This window comes from Salvelinus fontinalis, unplaced genomic scaffold, assembly GCF_029448725.1.
Source record: "Salvelinus fontinalis isolate EN_2023a unplaced genomic scaffold, ASM2944872v1 scaffold_1043, whole genome shotgun sequence".
NCBI lineage: Eukaryota > Metazoa > Chordata > Actinopteri > Salmoniformes > Salmonidae > Salvelinus > Salvelinus fontinalis.
The window spans coordinates 35,247-59,042 of NW_026601252.1; the positions used below are offsets into that span (position 1 = coordinate 35,247).

Here is a 23,796-nt window from a genome sequence, read left to right on the forward strand (position 1 = left end):
CATATAGCCTGACTCTGTTGCACAGGACGCAAGAGAAGTGACACAATTTCCCTAGTTAAAATAAATTCATGTTAGCAGGCAATATGAACTAAATATGCAAGTTTAAAAATATATACTAGTGTATTGATATTAAGAAAGGCGTTGATGTTTATGGTTAGATACACATTGGCGCAACGGCAGTGCTTTTTTCGCGAATGCGCTTGTTAAATAACCGTTTGGCGAAGTAGGCTGTGATTCAATGATAAATTAACAGGCACCGCATCGATTATATGCAACGCAGGACAAGCTAGATAACTACACATGGTTGATGATATTACTAGTTTAACTAGTGATTATGTTAAGATTGATTGTTTTTTATAAGATACATTTAATGCTAGCTAGCACCTTACCGTGGCTCCTTGCTGCACTCGCATAACAGGTAGTCAGCCTGCCACGCAGTCTCCTTGTGGAGTGCAATGTCATCGGCCATGATCGGTGTCCAAAAATGCCGATTACCGATTGTTATGAAAACTTGAAATCAGCCCTAATTAATCGGCCATTCCGATTAATCGGTCGACCTCTAGCTTCCAGCTACAATAGTCATTTACAACATTAACAATATCTACACTGTATTTTTTTTTATCAATTTGATGTTATTTTAATGGACGAAAATGTTGCTTTTCTTTCAAAAACAAGGACATTTCTAAGTGACCCCAAACTTTTTAACGGTAGTGTACTTTGTACAATTGTACAACTTGTTTTCATAAGGCCATGCACTGTTGAAGTTAGTGTAGGCTAGTTACAGTGTGTAGGCTAGTTACAGTGTGTAGGCTAGTTACAGTGTGTAGGCTAGTTACAGTATGTAGCCTAGTTACAGTGTGTAGGCTAGTTAGAGGCATAAATATCCAGCTGTCATCTGAAGTATCCAAGCCATGACAATGTATAAAGGAGTACGATTAAAATCAAATGTATCCCTGTATCCACAATGGCTGAATATGAAACAGCTATGACACTTATTGGCTCTTCCCTACAGGACAATGAGAAGCGGACACCGTTGCATGCCGCTGCCTATCTAGGAGATACAGAAATTCTAGAGCTACTCATACTATCAGGTAAGGTTATCATTGAAGAGAATGATTACGCTATGACTCGTGCCCATCGGATTTTGACTTCTGTTTTTATGCTTGTTGTGTTTGTATGTGACCGTTTCCCTCGTACTTACCATCATTAAGATCTTATGTGCAGTCGATGTATTTACAAAAATCAAGTCATTCTAATGAAGGCCATTGACAGCTGAAGCATCCCGATTTTAACTTGATAAGTTTAGCATCAAGATTTAAATTGTGAGCGAGAGTCGCACCTGTTCCTCCCAAATGTCCTCATGATTGTGGGTTGCACCTCGTCTCACGTTGGCTGAGCTACTTCTACTCCTCTCCACTCAGTGACATGACATTTTCTTCAGTGTTGCTGTGTAATGAAAGTCCATGTCCATGTCCCAGAAAAGCTCTCTACAAGAGGCTTTGAATGCGTTCTAAATGGCACCCTATTCCCTATATAGTGCACTACTATTGACCTGAGCCCTATGGGTAGGCCTATGGACCCTGGTCGGAAGTAGTGCACTATCAAGGTATTAGGGTGTTGTTTTGGACATCCTTTCTGTGCTCCAGCTATTTAAGATGTTGCCTTATTAACCCCAGTGGCCTAACTAACCCACGTCCCCCGTCGGCCTGTCTTTCTGTCTGTGTCCCAGGAGCCAGAGTAAATGCCAAAGACAACAAGTGGCTCACTCCTCTGCACCGGGCCGTGGCTTCCTGCAGTGAGGTACGTGGACTGATACACACACACACACACACACCTGTGCATATGTGTTTTACTGTTAAGTGTGTTGTGATTTTTAAATGCACTTTAAACAAAGTTGAACATGATTTGAATTGTGCTCCTGTAGGAGGCAGTCCAGGTGCTATTGAAACACTCTGCCGATGTGAACGCCAGGGACAAGAACTGGCAGACGCCGCTCCACATCGCTGCAGCCAATAAGGCGGTCCGCTGTGCTGAGGCCCTGGTCCCTCTCCTCAGCAATGTGAACGTGTCGGACCGGGCCGGGCGCACGGCGCTGCACCATGCAGCCTTCAGCGGACACCTGGAGGTTAGCAATTAGCATGGACATGATTACACACTGTAGTCTACACTTTATACCTGTCCTATCCCCAGGTTGATTTCATGATGCATCCCCTTAGTTACAATGGTTGTATGTAGGGCCCCGTGTGGCTCAGTTGGTAGAGCATGGCGCTTGCAACGCCAGGGGTGTGGGTTCGATTCCCACGGGGGGCCAGTACAAAAAAAGTATGAATGTATGTACTTGTAAGTCGCTCTGGATAAGAGCGTCTGCTAAATGACTTAAATGTAAATGTAAATGTAAATGTAGGGCTGTGACGGTAATTGGATAACATTGACAGTTTTGGATGAAGACCGCCGTGAAAATAAAACGAGTCAAGAAAGCCACGTTTTTAATCAACTTTATTGCCGTAGATACACTTTACCTAGAGCAGCAGCGGTAACTATTTATTATTGTTCTGCTGACTTTGTCCATCTATTAAACTGTGTACATCTTCTCTCCAACTATCTTTTGATGCGCCACAATCAGCAGATCTGCTATATGTGCTGATAGGAGAGAATCTTTTGAAGGTCAATTCAGTTCATTGGTGAGGGGAAACGTGGGGACCGGGGGTAACTATAGTATCTATAGGTCTAGCACCTACAGAGTAGGGGTGGGTGGGTAGCCTCTGCCTTTCACCTCTGACCTTTCTCATTGTTACAGTAGGTCGGAGGAGTGAGGTGAAAAATATGACTCTCATTGCAACAACAAAAAAGCATACCATCACCTATTTGGGCACATTTCAGTTTCAAACCTAATGACGATGGAGACCCAGATGACTTGGACCAGCCTGTTTGCAGAATATGCGCAAAACCTGTAGGCTAACATAGTTTGGAAAGCAATTGGCTATTGCTATTGCTTCAAAGAGAAGACAACTAAAAGACATTAGTCTTTTCATTATCAAAATTCTCAACTTAATTGAGCGAACAGTATTTTTGGCATTGGCTATATCCCCGGTGAGTGTGCATATTCACTGTCTTTATCCCTGAGTCAGTGCCACTTGAAAGTCATATTGAACAAGATTCTGCTAATCTCTATAGTCATATAAAGTGTAGTAGAATTGCATGATAAAAAATGACTTTTCCCTTGAAAAGAAACATATCTGACATAGCCTAGGTTAGCCTTACTCCACCACACGCTGCATTGAACAGACGTTATTTGCAAACAGTGATAGAGTGATATTATTAGCCTAAATGATGACTATCCAATTTGCTAATCACATTAGCAATAGTCAGCTATCTTACAAAAGTCTGTAAATGTGATGATGCACGGAATGCTTTATATATTTTTTATGGTGAAAATGAGCTTCCCCTTAACTTGAGACTCGCGCGCCTATGAGCAAGACAGTTAGGCCTAAACACTCTAATGTTTTCCTTTGCTAATGTTTCCCCCGTCCGTCCGTCGGCTGTCAGTTATGTCGATGACTGTGTACACACCACACGTCAATCACCGACACCGGAAGTCCCATGACCGTCACAGCCCTAGTTGTATGCTTGAGTTTGTTCAAGAGAGGCTTTGACGCCAGATTTTTTGCAGATTTTGCTTTAGTTTTCCTCAGCCTGTGTTTTTTGTTTCTCTCTCCTTTTCCTGTTAGATGGTGAGGCTGCTTCTCTCCAGAGGAGCCAACATTAATGCTTTTGACAAGAAGGACCGCCGAGCAATCCACTGGGCTGCTTACATGGGTAATGAGTTGACCACATCATTTACATTCTGACTAATGTGACGGAGTCCATCCAAATCATCTTGGTTCCTGGACTCTGTCCAGGCATTTCAAGGCTGCGTTGAAACAATGATTGGTAAATGATCCAAGACCAGCTCAAGACCAGCTCAGTTAATCCCTACCATTGTGACAATGAGTCGTCATAATGCTGCATCAAATGTACATGATCTTAGGGGCTTTGGCAAACACAATGTAAGTAATTTAATTGATGCTCCCCTAATTGCACCTGAATACATCTGTTTGTCCTACAGCTATTGTATACAGTAATCATGAGCCCCTATAAACCAGAGTTACACTGTTAGCACTGAGGCGGTGTGCAATAGTAGGAAGCCCACTTTTTGACGCTCACCCTGTACTATCAGCTCCAATGTAAATAACATGAGTAAGTCTACCTCTGTTTTTAATGCTTTACTGGGAAGCTTATCAATCAAGCAAAAAAGAAAAATGCTAAAAATAGCCCATATTAACATATGTAGCCTAAGAAACAAGGTCCATGAAGTCAATAACTTGCTTGTAACAGATGACATTCATGTTCTGACTATCTCTGAAACTCACTTAGATAATACCGTTGATGATACAGTGGTAGCAATACATGGTTATAACATCTACCGAAAAGACAGAAGTGCCAACAGAGGCGGTGTTGCTGTCTATATTCAGAACCACATTCCTGTAAATCTTAGAGATGATCTAATGTTAAATACTGTTGAAGTAATATGGCTACAGGTTCATCCGCCTCACCTAAATCCCATTCTGGTGGGAAGCTGTTATAGACCAAGTGCTAACAGTCAGTATCTGGATAATGTATGTGATATCAACAGAGATGTTGATTTAAATATTGACTGGCTATCAAGCTTGGGGCGGCAGGTAGCCTAGTGGTTAGAGCGTTGGACTAGTAACCGCAAGGTTACCTGAGCTGACAAGGTAAAAATCTGTTCTGCCCCTGAACAAGGCAGTTAACTCACTGTTCCTAGGCCATCATTGTAAGTAAGAATTTGTTCCTAACTGACTTGCCTAGTTAAATAAAGGTTTAAAAAAAAGCTGCCCACTCAGGAAAAAACTTCAAACTGTAATCAGTGCCTGCAACCTGGATCAGGTTGGCAGTCAACATACCAGGTTAGTTACAAACAGCACAGGAATGCAATCATCAACATGTATACATCACATTTTTACTAACGCTGCAGATATTTTCTTTAAAGCAGTATCCAAATCCATAGGATGTAGTGATCACAATATAATAGCCATATCTAGGAAAATTTAAGTTCCAAAGGCTGGGCCTAATATAGTGTATAAGAGGTCATGCAAGAAGTTTAGTGATTCATATGTTGATGTAAAGAATATTTACTGGTCTGTGGTGTGTATTGAGGAGCAACCAGATGCTGCACTTGATGCATTTATGAAACGACTTATTCCAGTTACTACTAAGCATGCACCCATTAAGAAAATGACTGTAAAAACTGTTAAATCCCCTTTGATTTATGAGGAATTTAAAATTGTATGGTTGAGAGGGATGAGGCTAAAGGTATGGCAGTTAAGTCTGGCAGCCCAACTGATTGGCAAACGTACTGCAAATTAAGAAATCATGTGACTAAAGAAAAATAAACTACACTATGAAACAAATCAATTATTTAAAGAATGATAGTAAAAAGCTTTGGGGCACCTTAAAATTAATTTTGGTGAACAAAGCCAACTCAGCTCCATTCATTGAATGAGATGGCTCATTCATCACAAAGCCCACTGATTTTGCTAACTGCTTTAATTACTTTTTCATTGGCAAGTTAAGCAAACTTAGGGATGACATGCCAGCAACAAACGCTGACACTACACATCCGAGTATATCGGACAACATTATGAAAGGCAAGAATTGTACTTTTGAATTCCGTAAAGTCCGTGTGGAAGAGGTGAAAAAATGGTCTGACAATCTAGAGTCTGACAATCTAGATAGAAAATTACTGAGGATAATAGCAGACGATATTGCCACATCTTCAATTTAAGCCTACTAGGGGCGTGTGCCTTCAGGCCTGGAGGGAAGCTAAAGTCATTCTGCTTCCCAAGAATAGTAAAGCCCCCTTTACTGGCTCAAATAGCCGATCAATCACCCTGTTACCAACCCTTAGTAAACTTTTGGAAAAAATTGTTTGACCAGATACAGTAAACAAATTGACAACAGAATTTCAGCATGCTTATAGGGAAGGACACTCAACGAGCACAGCACTTACACAAATGACTGATGAATGGCTGAGAGAAATTTATGATAAAATGATTGTGGCGGCTGTCTTGTTAGACTTCAGTGCAGCTTTTGACATTAACGATCATAGTCTGCTGCTGGAGATACGTATGTGTTATGGCTTTACACCCCCTGCTATAATGTGGATAAAGAGTTACTTGTATAACAGAACACAGAGGGTGTTCTTTAATGGAAGCCTATCAAATATAATCCAGTTAGAATCAGGAATTCCCCAGGGTAGCTGTTTAGGCCCCTTGCGTTTTTTTATTTTTACTAATGACATGCCACTGACTGAGTAAAGCCAGAGTTTCTATGTATGCGGATGACTCAACACTACACACGTCAGCTACTACAGCGACTGAAACACTCAACAAAGAGCTGTAGTTAGTTTCAGAGTGGGTGGCAAGGAATAAGTTATCCCTAAATATTTCTAACTAAAAGCATTGTATTTGGAACAAAAAAACTAAACTGAATCTTGTAATAAATAATGTGGAAATTGAGCAAGTTGAGATGACTAAAGTGCTTGGAGTAACACTAGATTGTAAACTGTCATGGTCAAAACATATTGATGCAGTAGTAGCTAAGATGGGGAGAAGTCTGTCTATAATAAAGCGATGCTCTGCCTTAGCAACACTATCAACAAGGCAGGTCGTACAGGCCCTAGTTTTGTCGCACCTTGACTACTGTTCAGTCGTGTGGTCAGGTGCCACAAAAAAGGACTTAGGAAAATTGCAATTGGCTCAGAACAGGGCAGCACGGCTGGCCCTTGGATGTACACAGAGAGCTAATATGCATGTCAATCTCTCCTGGCTGAAAGTGGAGGAGAGATTGACTTCAACACTACTTTTATTTATGAGAGGTTGAATGCACCGAGCTGTCTGTCTAAACTACTGGCACACAGCTCGGACACCCATGCATACCCCACAAGACATGCCACAAGAGGTCTCTTCACAGCCCCCAAGTCCAGAACAGACTATGGGAGGTGTACAGTGCTACATAGAGCCATGACTACATGGAACTCTATTCCACATCAAGTAAGTGACACAAGCAGTAAAATTAGATTTTAAAAACAGATAAAAAAACACCTTATGGAACAGCGGGGACTGTGAAGCAACACAAACATTGGCACAGATGCATGCACACATACGATAACATACGCACTATACAGCCGTGGCCAAAAGTTTTGAGAATGACACAAATATTAATTTCCAAAGTTTGCTGCTTCAGTGTCTTTAGATATTTTTGTCAGATGTTACTATGGAATACTGAAGTATAATTACAAGCATTTCATAAGTGTCAAAGGCTTCTATTGACAATTACATGAAGTTGATGCAAAGAGTCAATATTTGCAGTGTTGACCCTTCTTTTTCAAGACCACTGCAATCTGCCCTGGCATGCTGTCAATTAACTTCTGGGCCACATCCTGACTGATGGCAGCCCATTCTTGCATAATCAATGCTTGGAGTTCGTCAGAATTTGTGGGGTTTTGTTTGTCCACCCGCCTCTTGAGGATTGACCACAAGTTCTCAATGGGATTAAGGTCTGGGGAGTTTCCTGGCCATGGACCCAAAATATCGATGTTTTGTTCCCCGAGCCACTTAGTTATTACTTTTGCCTTATGGCAAGGTGCTCCATCATCCTGGAAAAGGCATTGTTCGTCACCAAACTATTCCTGGATGGTTGGGAGAAGTTGCTCTCGGAGGATGTGTTGGTACCATTCTTTATTCATGGCTGTGTTCTTAGGCAAAATTGTGAGTGAGCCCACTCCCTTGGCTAAGAAGCAAACCCACACATGAATGGTCTCAGGATGCTTTACTGTTGGCATGACACAGGACTGATGGTAGCGCTCACCTTGTCTTCTCCGGACAAGCATTTTTCCGGATGCCCCAAACAATTGGAAAGGGGATTCATCAGAGAAAAGGACTTTACCCCAGTCCTCAGCAGTCCAATCCCTGTACCTTTTGCAGAATATCAGTCTGTCCCTGATGTTTTTCCTGAAGAGAAGTGGCTTCTTTGCTGCCCTTCTTGGCACCAGGCGATCCTCCAAAAGTATTTGCCTCACTGTGCATGCAGATGCACTCACACCTGCCTGCTGCCATTCCTGAGCAAGCTCTGTACTGGTGGTGCACCAATCCCGCAGCTGAATCAACTTTAGGAGACGGTCCTGGCACTTGCTGGACTTTCTTGGGCGCCCTGAAGCCTTTTTCACAACAATTGAACTGCTCTCCTTGAAGTTCTTGATGATCCGATAAATGATTGATTTAGGTGCAATCTTACTGGCAGCAATATCCTTGCCTGTGAAGCCCTTTTTGTGCAAAGCAATGATGACGGCACGTGTTTCCTTGCAGGTAACCATGGTTGACAGAGGAAGAACAATGATTCCAAGCACCACCCTCCTTTTGAAGCTTCCAGTCTGTTATTCGAACTCAAACAGCATGACAGAGTAATCTCCAGCCTTGTCCTCGTCAACACTCACACCTGTGTTAACGAGAGAATCACTGACATGATGTCAGCTGGTCCTTTTGTGGCAGGGCTGAAATGCAGTGGAAATGTTTTGGGGAGATTCAGTTCATTTGCATGGCAAATCTGATCACTGATTTTCATCTGATCACTCTTCATAACATTCTGGAGTATATGCAATTTGCCATCATACAAACTGAGGCAGCAGAAAATTAATATTTGTGTCATTCTCAAAACCTTTGACCACGTCTGTACATACACATGGATTTAGTAGTGTAGTAGTGGTGGTGTAGGGGCCTGAGGGCACACAATGTGTTGTGAAATCTGAGAATCTAATGTTTTAAAATTCTATAAACTTTGGCAGCAGCTAATGGGGATCCATAATAAATACAAATGTTATTTTTCCAGTGAGTGAATGAATGGGCTGTGTGTTAGACTCACAGCTCCGCTGTATGGTCCAACTCTAGTGTGTTATTATGTCAGAATGATGGACTAACTAGGTTGATAAGATGTTTTCAGTTAAACTAACATGTAGGTATTGCTAATGGTGCTGTGTACCACTGTAAACTAACCTCTGTGTTTCTCTGTCTCTGTTTCTCTCTTAAACCCTTTTCTCTCTCGCTCTCTCTCTCTTCCCCCCCATAGGGCACATTGAGGTGGTGAAACTGCTGGCCTCTCATGGATCAGAGGTGTCCTGTAAAGACAAGAGGGCTTACACCCCTCTCCACTCTGCAGCCTCCAGCGGCATGATCAGCGTGGTCAAGTACCTCCTGGACCTTGGGGTGGATGTGAGTCAATGCATACATACACCTCCCCACATTCAACTGTGTAGTCACTGTTCAATTACAACTCCACGAAAAGACAGAGCTCTAGTGTGTTCGAGAATGATTTCCTTCAAGTAATGAAGAGATGGAGGTTGGATCAGTGGGTTGGGACCAGGGGATTGGGACCAGGGGATTGGGGCCAGGGGATTGGGGCCAGGGGATTGGGACCAGGGGGTTTTCATAACCAAGTAATGAAGAGATGGAGATTGGATCCAGGAGGTTGGACCAGGGGGTTGGGACAAGTGTGTCGGGTCAGGGGTTTTTCCAAACCAAGTGACCTGATCAGGAATATATTGTTTTGTTCTATCCCCCCCTTCTCTCTCTACCCACTCTCCTCCCTCTTCTCCCTCCAGATAAATGAGCCCAATGGGTACGGTAACACCCCCCTCCACGTGGCTTGCTACAACGGCCAGGACGTGGTGGTAAATGAGCTGATCGAGTGCGGCGCCAACGTGAACCAGGTGAACGAGAAGGGTTTCGCCCCGCTCCACTTCACGGCCGCCTCGCGCCACGGGGCGCTCTGCCTGGAGCTGCTGGTGGGCAACGGGGCCCACGTCAACATCAAGGTGAGGAGACAGGATGACCAACTGTCTATACTAAATGACACCCTGTTCCCTATGTTGTGCACTTCTTTTGACCAGGGCCCACAGAGTACGAAGCCATGATGACACTCTTTGCATTCCAAATGGCACCCTATTCCTTTTATAGTGCACTGCAGCACACGACTTAGTAGACCTGGACCAAATACATTCAGATGCCAATGGATTAATCCTAACAATACAAACTAAATGCAGTAAAGGGCGCCTCCACCTGTGGTCAGCAGCACAGACTGCAGTGTGAACCATCTGTCTCTCTCTCTCTCTGCAGAGTAAAGATGGAAAGACCCCCCTCCACATGACGGCCATCCACGGACGCTTCTCCAGATCTCAAGCCATCATCCAGAATGGTGAGTCTCTGTGAATGCTCTCAACAGAATATATATGAACCAGTAGGCTCTTTAGCGTCTTGTCTTTTGTCTTCAAACCATGATACACTGGCCCAGAGCAATGTTACTGCAACGTGGTTGAACATTTAGCTACATGATGCCTCTAGGGTCAAGTGGTTGATGTGTGTGTGTGTGTTAGGTGCTGAGATCGACTGTGAAGATAAGAATGGAAACACACCCCTGCACATCTCTGCTCGCTACGGCCACGAGTTACTCATCAATACACTCATCACGAACGGCGCTGACACAGCCAAGTAAGAGAACACAGTTTCCAGCAATACTGCAACATGCATCTGCAATTCTGTCATTGACCGAATTCCCGCTTGGAGACTCTGCTCAACACACGAAATGGCCTCCATTGTGGTGTGTGGGTGGTTGATAGACTGGGCATTGCAGTGTGCTGTAGGGTTTAATGAGCACTGTGATGTGGTGCTGTTTCTAAACTCAGCTGAATGAACTAGAAGTCGCTCTGTGTCTGCTTAAAGTATAAAATGTTGTTGCAGACGAGGCGTCCATGGGATGTTCCCCCTCCACCTGGCTGCTCTCAGTGGTTTCTCTGACTGCTGTCGAAAGCTCCTCTCATCAGGCTTTGATATAGACACCCCTGACGACTTTGGAAGGACCTGTTTACATGCTGCAGCAGCTGGAGGGTGAGTGGACTGGTCCAGGCTTTACACCAAGGAATATGTAGTTCATGACCTGGAAAACACACTTTCCTCCTGCAGTATCATTTCTCTATAATGTGGCTCCATGTTATTGTGGTACTGAGTAAAATGTCTTTATATCTTCCTGAAAGAGAAGAGAAACCTGCACATTGCTCTTGCTAGTATCACTGTTTTTATTCTAGCTTTTATTAGCCTTAATAAAAACAGTGATGCTAGCAAGTACCGGTTTCTCTTTTCTTTCAGGTTCTCTCATTGTTAACATGCACCTGATAACTCAGGTGTGCGAGGGCCTTTCTAAACTTGATATCTTGTTACCAGGAACCTGGACTGTCTGAATCTGCTGCTCAACACAGGGGCAGACTTCAACAGAAAGGACAGCTTCGGAAGGTCTGTCTGTGGCATCAAATAACTTTAATATTAGATCGTTATGATAATGAGGAATATAGTATAGGGGCATAGGAATTCTGGGATATATTGTTTTACATCTCCAATCAGCTGTTTCTGTTGAATGTTTGTGTGTTCTTGTAGGAGTCCTCTGCATTATGCAGCAGCCAACTGTAACTACCAATGTCTGTTTGCCTTGGTGGGGTCTGGGGCCAGTGTGAACGACCTGGACAAGAGGGGCTGCACCCCGCTCCACTACGCTGCTGCCTCCGATACAGACGGAAAGTACGTCTCACACTCCTCTCTTACTGTTGTGTGTGTGTTGTGGTGCCGTGACCTTTCACGTTTCACTGTAGTCTGGAGACTATGTTGAGTGTTTGAATGCAAGCTAGTGTTCAATCTGCAGTGTGAAAGTTTAGCCACGTCTCCTTTGGGAACGTGTCTCTGCTTGATTATCTGTCAGTCTTGATGTTGGTGTAATGATTAGTGAACTCTTGACCTCTAGGTGTCTGGAATATTTGCTGCGAAACGATGCTAACCCAGGGATCAGGGACAATCAGGGCTACAACGCAGTGCATTACGCGTCTGCATACGGACACCGCCTCTGTCTGGAGCTGGTGAGTCAGAACCACAGGATACTAGATGCCCTGCATCCACAGACCATTTCCCTGCGTCCCAAATGGCTGTGGGGGCCATAGGGCTCTGGTCAAAAGTAATGCACTATATAGGGAATAGGCTGCCATTTGGGACATAGGCATTGATATTCAGTAGGTTTTAAGGTGTTGCATGTTTGTCGTGGACACATCGTCACTCTTGATGTTCTTTTTCCAGATTGCAGGTGAAACACCTTTAGATGTGGTAAGTGCCAGTTGGTAACTTTTCCTCACACTTGCTTGTTTAAGGTATGGAATAGAGGTCGACCGATTTATGATTTTTCAACACCGATTATTGGACGAAAAAAGCCGATACCGATTAAATCGGACGATTTTGAAGAAAAAAATTATTTAAATTTTTATAATGAACATTTTTTTCATGTATTTATATATATATCATACACACACACACATTTTTGTAATAATGACAATTGCAACAATACTGAATGAACAATGAACACTTTTATTTTAACTTAATATAATACATAAATAAAATCATTTAGTCTCAAATAACATGGGAACATATGTTAAAACGAACCACCAGCTTTCATGGGTTTTCAATATTCCCAGTTAAGTTTTAGGTTGTAGTGCAGAAAGCAGAGCTTGTCTGCATGGTCCCCTGTCAGTCTGCTCCTCCACGAAACACAGACCTTATTTGAAGTAGATCAAGACATTCTCTATGGAAGACATGAACGGTAAAATAACGACGTAACCCCTTTCAAGTTCAGCCGCAAGTTATTACAGGAATTATAACGCGTTGACTATTTCTCTCTAAACCATATACCTTTGACTAATCCGGAAACTATCACCTCGAAAACAAAACGTTTATTCCGTTCCGTATTATATCTAACGGGTGGCATCCATGAGTCTAAATATTCCTGTTACATTGCACAACCTTCAATGTTATGTCATAATTACATACAATTCTGGCAAATTAGTTCGCAAAGAGCCAGGCGGCCCAAACTGTTGCATATACCCTGACTGCGTGCAATGAACGCAAGAGAAATGACACAATTTCACCTGGTTAATATTGCCTGCTAACCTGGATTTCTTTTAGCTAAATATGCAGGTTTAAAAATATATACTTGTGTATTGATTTTAGGAAAGGCATTCATGTTTATGGTTAAGTACACATTGGAGCAATGACAGTCATTGATTGATTGTTTTTTATAAGATAAGTTTAATGCTAGCTAGCAATTTACCTTAGCTTACTGCATTCGCGTAACAGGCAGGCTCCTCGTGGAGTGCAATGTAATCAGGTGTTAGAGCATTGGACTAGTTAACTGTAAGGTTGCAAGATTGGATCCCCCAAGCTGACAAGGTTAAAAATCTGTCGTTCTGCCCCTAAACCAGGCAGAACGTTCCGAGGCCGTCATTGAAAATAAGAATGTGTTCTTAACTGACTTGCCTAGTTAAATAAAGGTGTAAAAAAATATTTGTTATGATTGTTATGAAAACTTGAAATCGGCCCTAATTAATCGGTCATTCCGATTAATCGGTCGACCTCTAGTATGGATGCAACACCCCAGTATGTCTGCAGGGGCTGGTCACTGAGATTTACCATGTTTCACATGCTACTAGACTAACCTTCCAAGTAAATATGTTACAAGTCTGAACTGGCCGTCTTTGTCTTTCCTCAGCTAATGGAAACTTCAGGGACAGACATGCTAAACGACTCTGATGTCAGAGCTCCCATCAGCCCTCTACACCTCGCTGTGAGTAAAGCCTACCTGCTCCTGTAGTGGTCTCCAAATGACAAATGGCACCCTATTCCCTATTTAGTACACTACTTTTGACCAGATCCTTATAGGCCCTGATCAAAAGTAGTTCACTACATAGGGAATAGGGTGCTATCTGGGATGCAGGCATGGTGTTGATTTTCCACAGGGAGTTGACTGTCCAGACAGACTCACACACCAAATTCCTATCTATTCCTGATTAGTGTAAAATACATGCATATTCTACAGAGTGATGATGAGGATGATTTCCTTATTTTGCCATTTGAGTTAATCAACCTCAGAGGAGAAGTAGAGTGTTTGTTTCTCAATCCCACGCTTGGCAGAGACCTCCGATGTTGATGCAGGGCGGGAGCAAAAATGGGCTCCCGATTGAAAGACTCTGGTCTACTTTAGAGGTCTAGCACTGTATTTCTGTTCGGGCGTACCACTGGTCTACTATAGGACATTGATTATATTAAGAGTGTATATCTATTCAGGCGTACCACTGGACTTTGCTTGAGACTGTGTTTGTGTTTCTATTCAGGCGTACCACGGCCACCACCATGCTATGGAGGTCCTGGTTCAGTCTCTGCTGGATCTAGACGTGAGGAACAGCCAGGGGCGCACCCCTCTGGACCTGGCTGCCTTTAAAGGCCATGTGGAGTGTGTTGACGTCCTCATCAACCAGGGAGCCTCCATCCTGGTTAAAGACTTCACCCTGAAGAGGACCCCCATCCACGCTGCAGGTACACATAGGATATCACAGAGATTCTGTAATTAAAAAGTTTTCCTGAGCAAGATGGCCATTTGTTTGGTTATGTTGCTAGGATGTCCACTGGATTTTATATAGAATAGTGTGAAAATGCCCACGAGGCCATTTTTCTGTCTTGTTCCCCACTAATGGATCTGGGGAGGATAAGCTGATCCTGGATCAGTGCACAGGGGAGACTTCTTCTATCCAGAGCCATCTGACATTCTTATATCCTCTCTGTTTATGCTCCCCCAGGTACCAACGGTCAATCATCTGACATTCTTATATCCTCTCTGTTTATGCTCCTTTAGCTACCAACGGTCAATCATCTGACATTCTTATATCCTCTCTGTTTATCCTCTAGCTACCAACGGTCAATCATCTGACTTTCTTATATCCTCTCTGTTTATCTTCCTCTAGCTACCAACGGTCAATCATCTGACTTTCTTATATCCTCTCTGTTTATCCTCCTCTAGCTACCAACGGTCAATCATCTGACATTCTTATATCCTCTCTGTTTATGCTCCTCTAGCTACCAACGGTCAATCATCTGACTTTCTTATATCCTCTCTGTTTATCCTCCTCTAGCTACCAACGGTCAATCATCTGACATTCTTATATCCTCTCTATTTATCCTCCTCTAGCTACCAACGGTCAATCATCTGACATTCTTATATCCTCTCTGTTTATCCTCCTCTAGCTACCAACGGTCAATCATCTGACATTCTTATATCCTCTCTGTTTATCCTCTAGCTACCAACGGTCAATCATCTCACATTCTTATATCCTCTGTTTATCCTCCTCTAGCTACCAACGGTCAATCATCTGACATTCTTATATCCTCTCTGTTTATCCTCCTCTAGCTACCAACGGTCAATCATCTGACATTCTTATATCCTCTCTGTTTATGCTCCTTTAGCTACCAACGGCCAATCATCTGACATTCTTATGTCCTCTCTGTTTATCCTCCTCCAGCTACCAACGGTCAATCATCTGACATTCTTATATCCTCTCTGTTTATGCTCCTCTAGCTACCAACGGTCAATCATCTGACATTCTTATATCCTCTCTGTTTATCCTCCTCTAGCTACCAACGGTCAATCATCTAACATTCTTATATCCTCTCTGTTTATCCTCCCCCAGCTACCAACGGTCAATCATCTGACATTCTTATATCCTCTCTGTTTATCCTCTAGCTACCAACGGTCAATCATCTGACATTCTTATATCCTCTCTGTTTATCCTCCTTTAGCTACCAACGGTCAATCATCTGACATTCTTATATCCTCTCTGTTTATCCTCCTCTAGCTACCAACGGTCAATCATCTGACATTCTTATATCCTCTCTGTTTATCCTCCCCCAGCTACCAACGGTCAATCATCTCACATTCTTATATCCTCTCTGTTTATCTTCCTCTAGCTACCAACGGTCAATCATCTGACATTCTTATATCCTCTCTGTTTATCCTCCTCTAGCTACCAACGGTCAATCATCTGACATTCTTATATCCTCTCTGTTTATCCTCTAGCTACCAACGGTCAATCATCTCACATTCTTATATCCTCTCTGTTTATCCTCCTCTAGCTACCAAGGTCAATCATCTGACATTCTTATATCCTCTCTGTTTATCCTCTAGCTACCAACGGTCAATCATCTGACATTCTTATATCCTCTCTGTTTATCCTCTAGCTACCAACGGTCAATCATCTGACATTCTTATATCCTCTGTTTATCTTCCTCTAGCTACCAACGGTCAATCATCTGACATTCTTATATCCTCTCTGTTTATGCTCCTCTAGCTACCAACGGTCAATCATCTGACATTCTTATATCCTCTCCGTTTATCCTCCTCTAGCTACCAACGGTCAATCATCTGACATTCTTATATCCTCTCTGTTTATCCTCTAGCTACCAACGGTCAATCATCTCACATTCTTATATCCTCTCTGTTTATCTTCCTCTAGCTACCAACGGTCATTCGGAGTGTTTGCGTTTGCTGATTGGAAATGCTGACCTCCAGAGTGCAGTGGATGTTCAAGATGGGAATGGACAGTAAGTCATTTGGGTTTTGGATACAATTCCTGAAATAAAGAGATTTTGACACTAGGGATTCATCCCAAATGGCAACCTATACCCTACTTGGTCCACTACTTTAAACCAAAGCTCTATGGGCCCAGGTCAAAACTAGTGTACGATATAGGGAATAGGTTGCCATTTAGGACTTAGCCTGGTTATTACCATTTTGTAATATGACCTGTTGTCTTGTTTATCAGAACCCCTCTGATGCTGTCGGTGCTGAGCGGACACACAGACTGTGTGTACTCACTGCTCAACAAGGGAGCCAGCGTAGAAGCCAAAGACAAGTGGGGCAGAACAGCTCTACACAGAGGGGTGAGGAGGAGAGCTGACTGTACGCGCTCACACACAGAAAGAGAGGGGGAGGCTTGTTCTGATCTAGGGATGAGACCATTGAACTTCTAGGGATGGCTTTGGTGTGGGATCTAGCATGGAATATAAATTATGCCCAAATATACCTATTATGATTTCTTATTATATAATTGATTATGACTTAATCAATTTCATTCTTGTCTCGACTCCCTTCTAGGCAGTGACGGGTCATGAGGAGTGTGTGGAGGCTCTGCTGCAGCACAGCGCCAGCTTCCTGGTTCGGGACTGTAAGGGGCGGACCCCTGTTCACCTGGCGGCAGCGTCTGGACACATCGGGGTGCTGGGGGGGCTCCTACATGCCGCCCAGTCAGTGGAGACCCTCCCTGTCATCACAGACAACCAGGGCTACACACCATTACACTGGGCCTGCTACAACGGTACGTACTGGACTGACTGGACTGGAGCTCTTTTCTGATTCACTCTCCAACACTGTAAGCATGTCCCTGAATTAGGCAGGCCTTACAACGGTACGTACTGGACTGACTGGACTGGAGCTCTATTCTCTCCTCCATGACGTGTGCACTCATTCACTCCCTCTTGTGGATTGAAAGGCATTAGATTGCTCCATCCAGACCAATGTGGGGGAATGAACAAGACTACAACACTGTGGGAGAAGTAGGGTTATGACTCTCAGTGGAGGAGCTTACACTGAAACAGGACTTTGTCAGGGATTGACATAGTATATGTTGTAGCTAAAACGTTTTTTGTGACTTCACCATTGTCAGATCCTTGGCTTTCTCTGAGGGTATCGTTGTGGTCTGCAGTGACGTCATCTTTTTCCTGTTTGTAATGTTTCCCGCTAGAGCAAAGTATTACTTTTAATTCTAAATGAAATGAATCAATCTTCCACTAGGCCATGACACGTGTGTAGAGGTGCTGCTGGAACAGGAGGTTTTCCACAAGACCGAGGGCAACTCCTTCAGCCCCCTCCACTGTGCTGTGATCAATGACAACGAGGGGGCTGCAGAGATGTTGATTGACACTCTGGGGCCGACCATTGTCAACGCCACTGACACCAAGAACCGGTAACTACGGCACACGACAAAGTCCTTTTCTTCTGGAGAATAATGTTGTGAAAACGACCTCTGGGGTTGGATGAGGGATTGTAGAAACTATACTTGATAATACCACTCCTACTCAATATCAATGAAAACAGTTTCCTCTCTCCAGGACCCCACTGCATGCGGCAGCCTTCACGGACCACGTGGAGTGTCTTCAGCTGCTGCTAGGTCACAACGCCCAGGTCAACTCCCCCGACACCTCCGGGAAGACCTCCCTCATGATGGCTGCTGAGAACGGACAAACCAACGCTGTCGGTATGCAGTTCCCTCTCCTCCGCTTTGCCTCGCCAGCCGGCTTAAGTTCAACAATTTGAATAAGTAAGTTAATTTCCTAATGTAGTTCCTTTTCTGTTTCTCTGTCTCAGAGCTGTTGGTGAGCAGTGCCAAAGCAGAGCTCACTCTGCAGGATGCAGTCAAGAACACTGCTCTTCATCTGGCCTGCAGTAAGGTGAGCAACCCCACATGAAGATGATGTTCCTTCTGGTTTCAATTTTGTCTGACATGTTTGACTCTGTTTTTAAAGGGGCATGAAACCAGTGCCTTGTTGATATTGGAGAAGATTACAGACAGGAACCTCATCAACTCGACTAACGCAGCCTTACAAACGTACGTATGGTTCAGCTGCATTAATTGGGTCATAGGGCCCTGGTCAGAAGAAGTGCACTATATAGGGAAATAGTCTGGCATTTGGGAGGTATCCTCATTTGCTGCTGGCTAATCTGACGGTACTTTCCCCTCAGGCCGTTACACGTTGCAGCCAGAAATGGTCTGACCGTGGTGGTGCAAGAGCTGTTAGCGAAGGGTGCTAGCGTGCTCGCAGTCGATGAGAATGGTAAGATCCGTAAGGCTAACACCATTTTCTTTGGTACTTTTCTTCTCATAGTGTCCACAAATGTTTCTCTCTAATCCACTGCTTGGAAAGTTCTGGGACATTAAAGTCCATGGAGAATAAGAGCACCTCCTCCCAGCACTGAGGATAGGAAACACTGTCACCACTGATAAATCCACCATAATAGAGAATTTCAATAAGCATTTCTCTCTGGCTGGCCATGCTTTTCTCCTGGCTACCCCGGCCAACAGCTCCGCACCCCCCGCAGCTACATGCCCGAGCCTCCCAGCTTCTCCTTCACCCAAATCCAGATAGCAGATGTTCTGAAAGAGCTGCAAAAACTGGACACGTACAAATCAGCTGGGCTAGACAATCTGGACCATCTCTTCCTAAAATTATCCACAACACCAGTAGCATACCACCCTGCATACCACTGCTGGCTTGCTTCTGAAGCTAAGCAGGGTTGGTCCTGGTCAGTTCCTGGATGGGAGACCAGGTGCTGCTGGAAGTGGTGTTGGAGGACCAGTAGGAGGCACTCTTTCCTCTGGTCTAAAAAAAAATATCCCAATGCCCCAGGGCAGTGATTGGGGACACTGCCCTGTGTAGGGTGCTGGTTTTCTGATGGGACGTTAAATGGGTTTCCTGACCCCGAGGTCATTAAAGAGCCCATGGCACTTATTGTTAGAGTAGGGGTGTTAACCCTGGTGTCCTGGCTAAATTCCCAATCTGGCCCTCATACCATCACGGTCACCTAATCATCCCAAGCTTACTATTGGCTCATTCATCCCCCTCCTCTCCCCTGTAACTATTCCCCAGGTCGTTGCTGTAAATGAGAATGTGTTCTCAGTCAACTTACCTGGTAAAATAACGAGAGAAAAAAAACCCTGTTCAACCTGTCGTATCGTCCAAGATTCCTAAAGATTGGATAGCTTCAACGGTCATCCCACTCTTTAAAAGGGGGTGACACTCTAGACCAAAACTGTTACAGACCTATATCCATCCTGCCCTGTCTTTCCGAAAGTGAAGTTAAACAGATCACTGACCATTTCAAATCCCACCGTACCTTCTCCGCTGTGCAATCCGGTTTCCGAGCCGGTCACGGGTGCACCTCAGCCACGCTCAAGGTACTAAACGATATCATAACCGCCATTGATAAAAGACAGTGCTGTGCAGCCGTCTTCATCGACCTGGCCAAGGCTTTCGACTCTGTCAATCACCATATTCTTATCGGCAGACTCAACAGCCTTGGTTTCTCAAATGACTGCCTCGCCTGGTTCACCAACTACTTCGCAGACAGAGTTCAGTGTGTCAAATCGGAGGGCCTGTTGTCCGAACCTCTGGCAGTCTCTGGGGCTACCACAGGGTTCAGTTCTCGGGCCGACTCTTTTCTCTGTATACATCAATGATGTCGCTCTTGCTGCGGGCGATTCCCTGATCCACCTCTACGCAGACGACACCATTCTGTATACATCTGGCCCTTCTTTGAACACTGTGTTAGCAAACCTCCAAATGAGCTTCAATGCCATACAATACTCCTTCCGTGGCCTCCAACTGCTCTTACGCTAGTAAAACTAAATGCATGCTCTTCAACCGATCGCTGCCTGCACCCGCCAGCCCATCACTACTCTGGACGGTTCTGACTTAGAATATGTGAACAACTACAAATACCTAGGTGTCTGGCTAGACTGTAAACTCTCCTTCCAGACTTATATTAAGCATCTCCAATCCAAAATTAAATTTAGAATCAGCTCCTTCACTCACGCTGCCAAACATACCCTCGTAAAACTGACTATCCTACCGATGCTCGACTTCGGCGATGTCATTTACAAAATACACTCTACTCAGACTGCATCCAATTTGCTATCACAGTGCCATCCGTTTTGCCACCAAAGCCCCATATACCACCCACCACTGCGGCCTGTATGCTCTCTTTGGCTGGCCCTCGCTACATATTCGTCGCCAGACCCACTGGCTCCAGGTCATCTATAAGTCTATGCTAGGTAAAGCTCCGCCTTATCTCAGCTCACTGGTCATGATAACAACACCCACCCGTAGCATGCGCTCCAGCAGGTATATCTCACTGGTTATCCCCAAAGCCAACACCTCTTTTTCCGCCTTCCCTTCCAGTGCTCTGCTGCCAATGACTGGAACGAATTGCAAAAATCGCTGAAGTTGGAGACTTATATTTCCCTCTCTAACTTTAAACATCAGCTATCTGAGCAGCTCACCAATCGCTGCAGCTGTACACAGCCCATCTGTAAATAGCCCATCCAACTACCTACCTCATCCCCATATTGTTTTTATTTACTTTTCTGCTCTTTTGCACACCATCATCTGCACATCTATTACTCCAGTGTTAATTTTCTGAATTGTAATTACTTTGCTACTATGACCTATTTATTGCCTTACCTTCTTACTCCATTTGCACACACTGTATATAGATGTTTCTATTGTTATTGACTGTACTTTTGTTTATTCCATGTGTAACTATGTTTTTTGTCACACTGCTTTGCTTTATCTTGGCCAGGTCACAGTTGGAAATGAGAACTTGTTCTCAACTGGCCTACCTGGTTAAATAAGACAATTTTAACACCAGGCTAGGAGATACCAAGTTATTTCATGTTTTTCACCAAAAGCGTTGTAGTAAATGGTGATGCTCCTGAAGTTATCCTCTGCTGTTCTGTTTGTACCCCTCAGGTTACACGCCTGCCTTGGCCTGCGCACCCAACAAAGACGTGGCGGACTGCCTGGCGCTGATCCTGGCCACCATGATGCCCGTGTCCCCCTGCACCCCGGCACCCAGCCTGTCCTTCAGTGCCATTAACCACTACACCACCAGCCCCTCCAAGAGTGTTACCTTCGACAGCCTGCCCGTGCTGCGCAGCGAGCACAGCTCCTACTGCAGCTTCAACAACATCGGCCACCGCGGCCACGACGAAGGCTTCTACAAGGATGAGGAACTCAACGACTCAGACTCAGAGACGTACTGAGAGTGGTGGTGGTCGCTGCCCAGGAGGGGAGCCAGGGAGAAGGGAGGCAAGTGCAGGCGGATGGACAGCGAAGTGGGGCAGAGGCCACAAACAAATACACACCGTGTCTTAAATCACCATAGCCAGCTTTGGGAGGGCACGAGCCAAGACAGTCCGCACAGGAGCCTTAAGAGTCCCGCAAATAGAGAGAAAGAGAGGGAGAGGGGGAGGCACAACAGGCTGGCTGGCCCACAGTCATCCTCTCGTACCACCAGATGTACTTCCAGCAGATACTGGACTTCAGAGGAACTGCTACTGCTATACCCCATCTTTACCTTTACCCACTAAGGTCCTAAAGGGTAGAAACTGTCTGTCCGACAGACGCACACCTTATGATGGCAATAACCTGTAGTCCAAGGGGATAGTAGCACTTCACTGAGAGCGAAACAGACAGGGACCAAAAGAAGCCTTTTTTAAACCTGTTTTGACTAGAAATTGTTTGGGCTGAGAAAAGAAGTGATGTTTCATGAGAGTGATTGTCATGTTTATCCGCACACTAAGACAGTCAGAACGCACCTAGCCTCTTGTCTGTAATCCATGTGGGAGGAGGGGAAATCATACATTTTTTATGAACAAACATTTTAATAAAATCATTCATGTCTTAAGGCATGTGGGAATCAACAAATAGTAGTATTTGCTCTCATGAGTAATTGTAAAGATTTGATGATCCCAAATGGAACCCTATTCCCTATACTGAATAGTACACTACTGTTGAACAGGGCCCATAGTGGTCTGGTCAAAAGCAGTGCACTCTAAAGGAAATAGGGTGCCATTTAGGATGCTGGTTTTGCATACCGGTATGTGAGCAACAGGACTTTTTGATGGGACATATTACATTTGTGTTATTAAACCTACCTGTCCTTTGCCCTCTAGAAAATATTTTTTAAAGTAAATGATTAATTCATGTATTCTTTCTTGTGATATTTGTCATTTTGTGCCTTCGTTAGTTACTGAGGGGTGGTTAGGAGAGTAGGGGCACCTGTATGAGCGAAAACAATGATGCACACTAAGTACTACAACGTTTGTGAAAAGCACTGATACTATCCCGAGGCATGTGAGGTGGAAAACATGTCTCCCTTGGAGAGGAAAAACACTGTAAACCAATGGTAGGACAGCAGCAATTAGATTTTCTTCTGTTGGAAAATAAATATCTATATTATTTGTCTTTGGGCTTATCAATGTTTTTTAACAGGTTTTGCTTGCTTTAACTTCTTCAAAAAATGAAACCACTCAATCCTTTTATGTGATTGCTTGTTCAAATCCCCGTTTGTGTCTCTTTGAAGATCATTTTAACTGGAAATATGTACAATACATTTGCTATGTTCATCAAATCAGGAACAGGAGGTTCACAGGATTTTTTCATGTCCTTATCTTTCTTTTAAATGGATGAAACTAGCATGTACATATGAAATAGTGACTGAATTTGAAACTTCCATGAATTCTTTCACTATCTGAAGATTGCTGTATATTTTATGAGTAATAAAATAAATGAGTTATTTAATAATGAACTATGGGTTCTGTTTTATGTGACAACCGCAGCATAAGTCCATTTCTAGGTGTCAGGCAATGACAGTGGTGCCAATAACCCAAAAGAAAGGCTACAAGGAACAAGAATAGTCTCTAATTGGCAAAGTGATAAATTGCATGTACCTTGTACCATGTACCTAACGGTGTGGGTTATGTATTTTATTTTGCATTGCGTCCTCAACATTACATTTTTAAGGGCAATCGTAGCCTACATTTGTTTACAACTGGCAGGATTTCCATGCGTGAATTTACAACCGCACAGAGCGTTGCATCAGCACGAGATTGGAAGTGCGTCAAATCTGTACAGCATTGTTACGTCATCACGGATAAACGTTGAAACTGATGAGAAACCGCGGGAGCAGTTCAGTCTGATTCTCGCTAGT

At 43.9% G+C, this 23,796-nt stretch overlaps 1 protein-coding gene and 1 non-coding gene across 4 annotated transcripts in view; both read left to right on the forward strand.

Moving 5' to 3' along the window:
- Positions 1–23,394, forward strand: part of LOC129848529 (serine/threonine-protein phosphatase 6 regulatory ankyrin repeat subunit A) — a 48,910-nt gene extending 25,516 nt beyond the window's left edge. For all 3 annotated transcript variants that reach the window (XM_055915688.1, XM_055915686.1, XM_055915687.1), the window contains 24 exons: positions 1,013–1,091; positions 1,730–1,800; positions 1,925–2,125; positions 3,729–3,816; positions 9,184–9,326; positions 9,716–9,928; positions 10,230–10,308; positions 10,487–10,601; positions 10,851–10,997; positions 11,331–11,399; positions 11,541–11,681; positions 11,902–12,013; positions 12,228–12,254; positions 13,690–13,764; positions 14,312–14,513; positions 16,484–16,571; positions 16,793–16,910; positions 17,125–17,344; positions 17,821–17,992; positions 18,138–18,283; positions 18,394–18,476; positions 18,552–18,634; positions 18,769–18,860; positions 21,555–23,394. In XM_055915688.1, coding sequence (XP_055771663.1) covers positions 1,013–1,091; positions 1,730–1,800; positions 1,925–2,125; positions 3,729–3,816; positions 9,184–9,326; positions 9,716–9,928; positions 10,230–10,308; positions 10,487–10,601; positions 10,851–10,997; positions 11,331–11,399; positions 11,541–11,681; positions 11,902–12,013; positions 12,228–12,254; positions 13,690–13,764; positions 14,312–14,513; positions 16,484–16,571; positions 16,793–16,910; positions 17,125–17,344; positions 17,821–17,992; positions 18,138–18,283; positions 18,394–18,476; positions 18,552–18,634; positions 18,769–18,860; positions 21,555–21,847 — 3,057 coding nt within the window. In that variant the 3' untranslated portion in view covers positions 21,848–23,394. The remainder of the gene's footprint in view (positions 1–1,012; positions 1,092–1,729; positions 1,801–1,924; positions 2,126–3,728; positions 3,817–9,183; positions 9,327–9,715; positions 9,929–10,229; positions 10,309–10,486; positions 10,602–10,850; positions 10,998–11,330; positions 11,400–11,540; positions 11,682–11,901; positions 12,014–12,227; positions 12,255–13,689; positions 13,765–14,311; positions 14,514–16,483; positions 16,572–16,792; positions 16,911–17,124; positions 17,345–17,820; positions 17,993–18,137; positions 18,284–18,393; positions 18,477–18,551; positions 18,635–18,768; positions 18,861–21,554) is intronic.
- Positions 2,236–2,311, forward strand: trnaa-ugc (transfer RNA alanine (anticodon UGC)). Its single transcript has one exon. It is a non-coding gene; the product is annotated as a tRNA-Ala (tRNA).
- Positions 23,395–23,796: the final 402 nt, after the last annotated feature.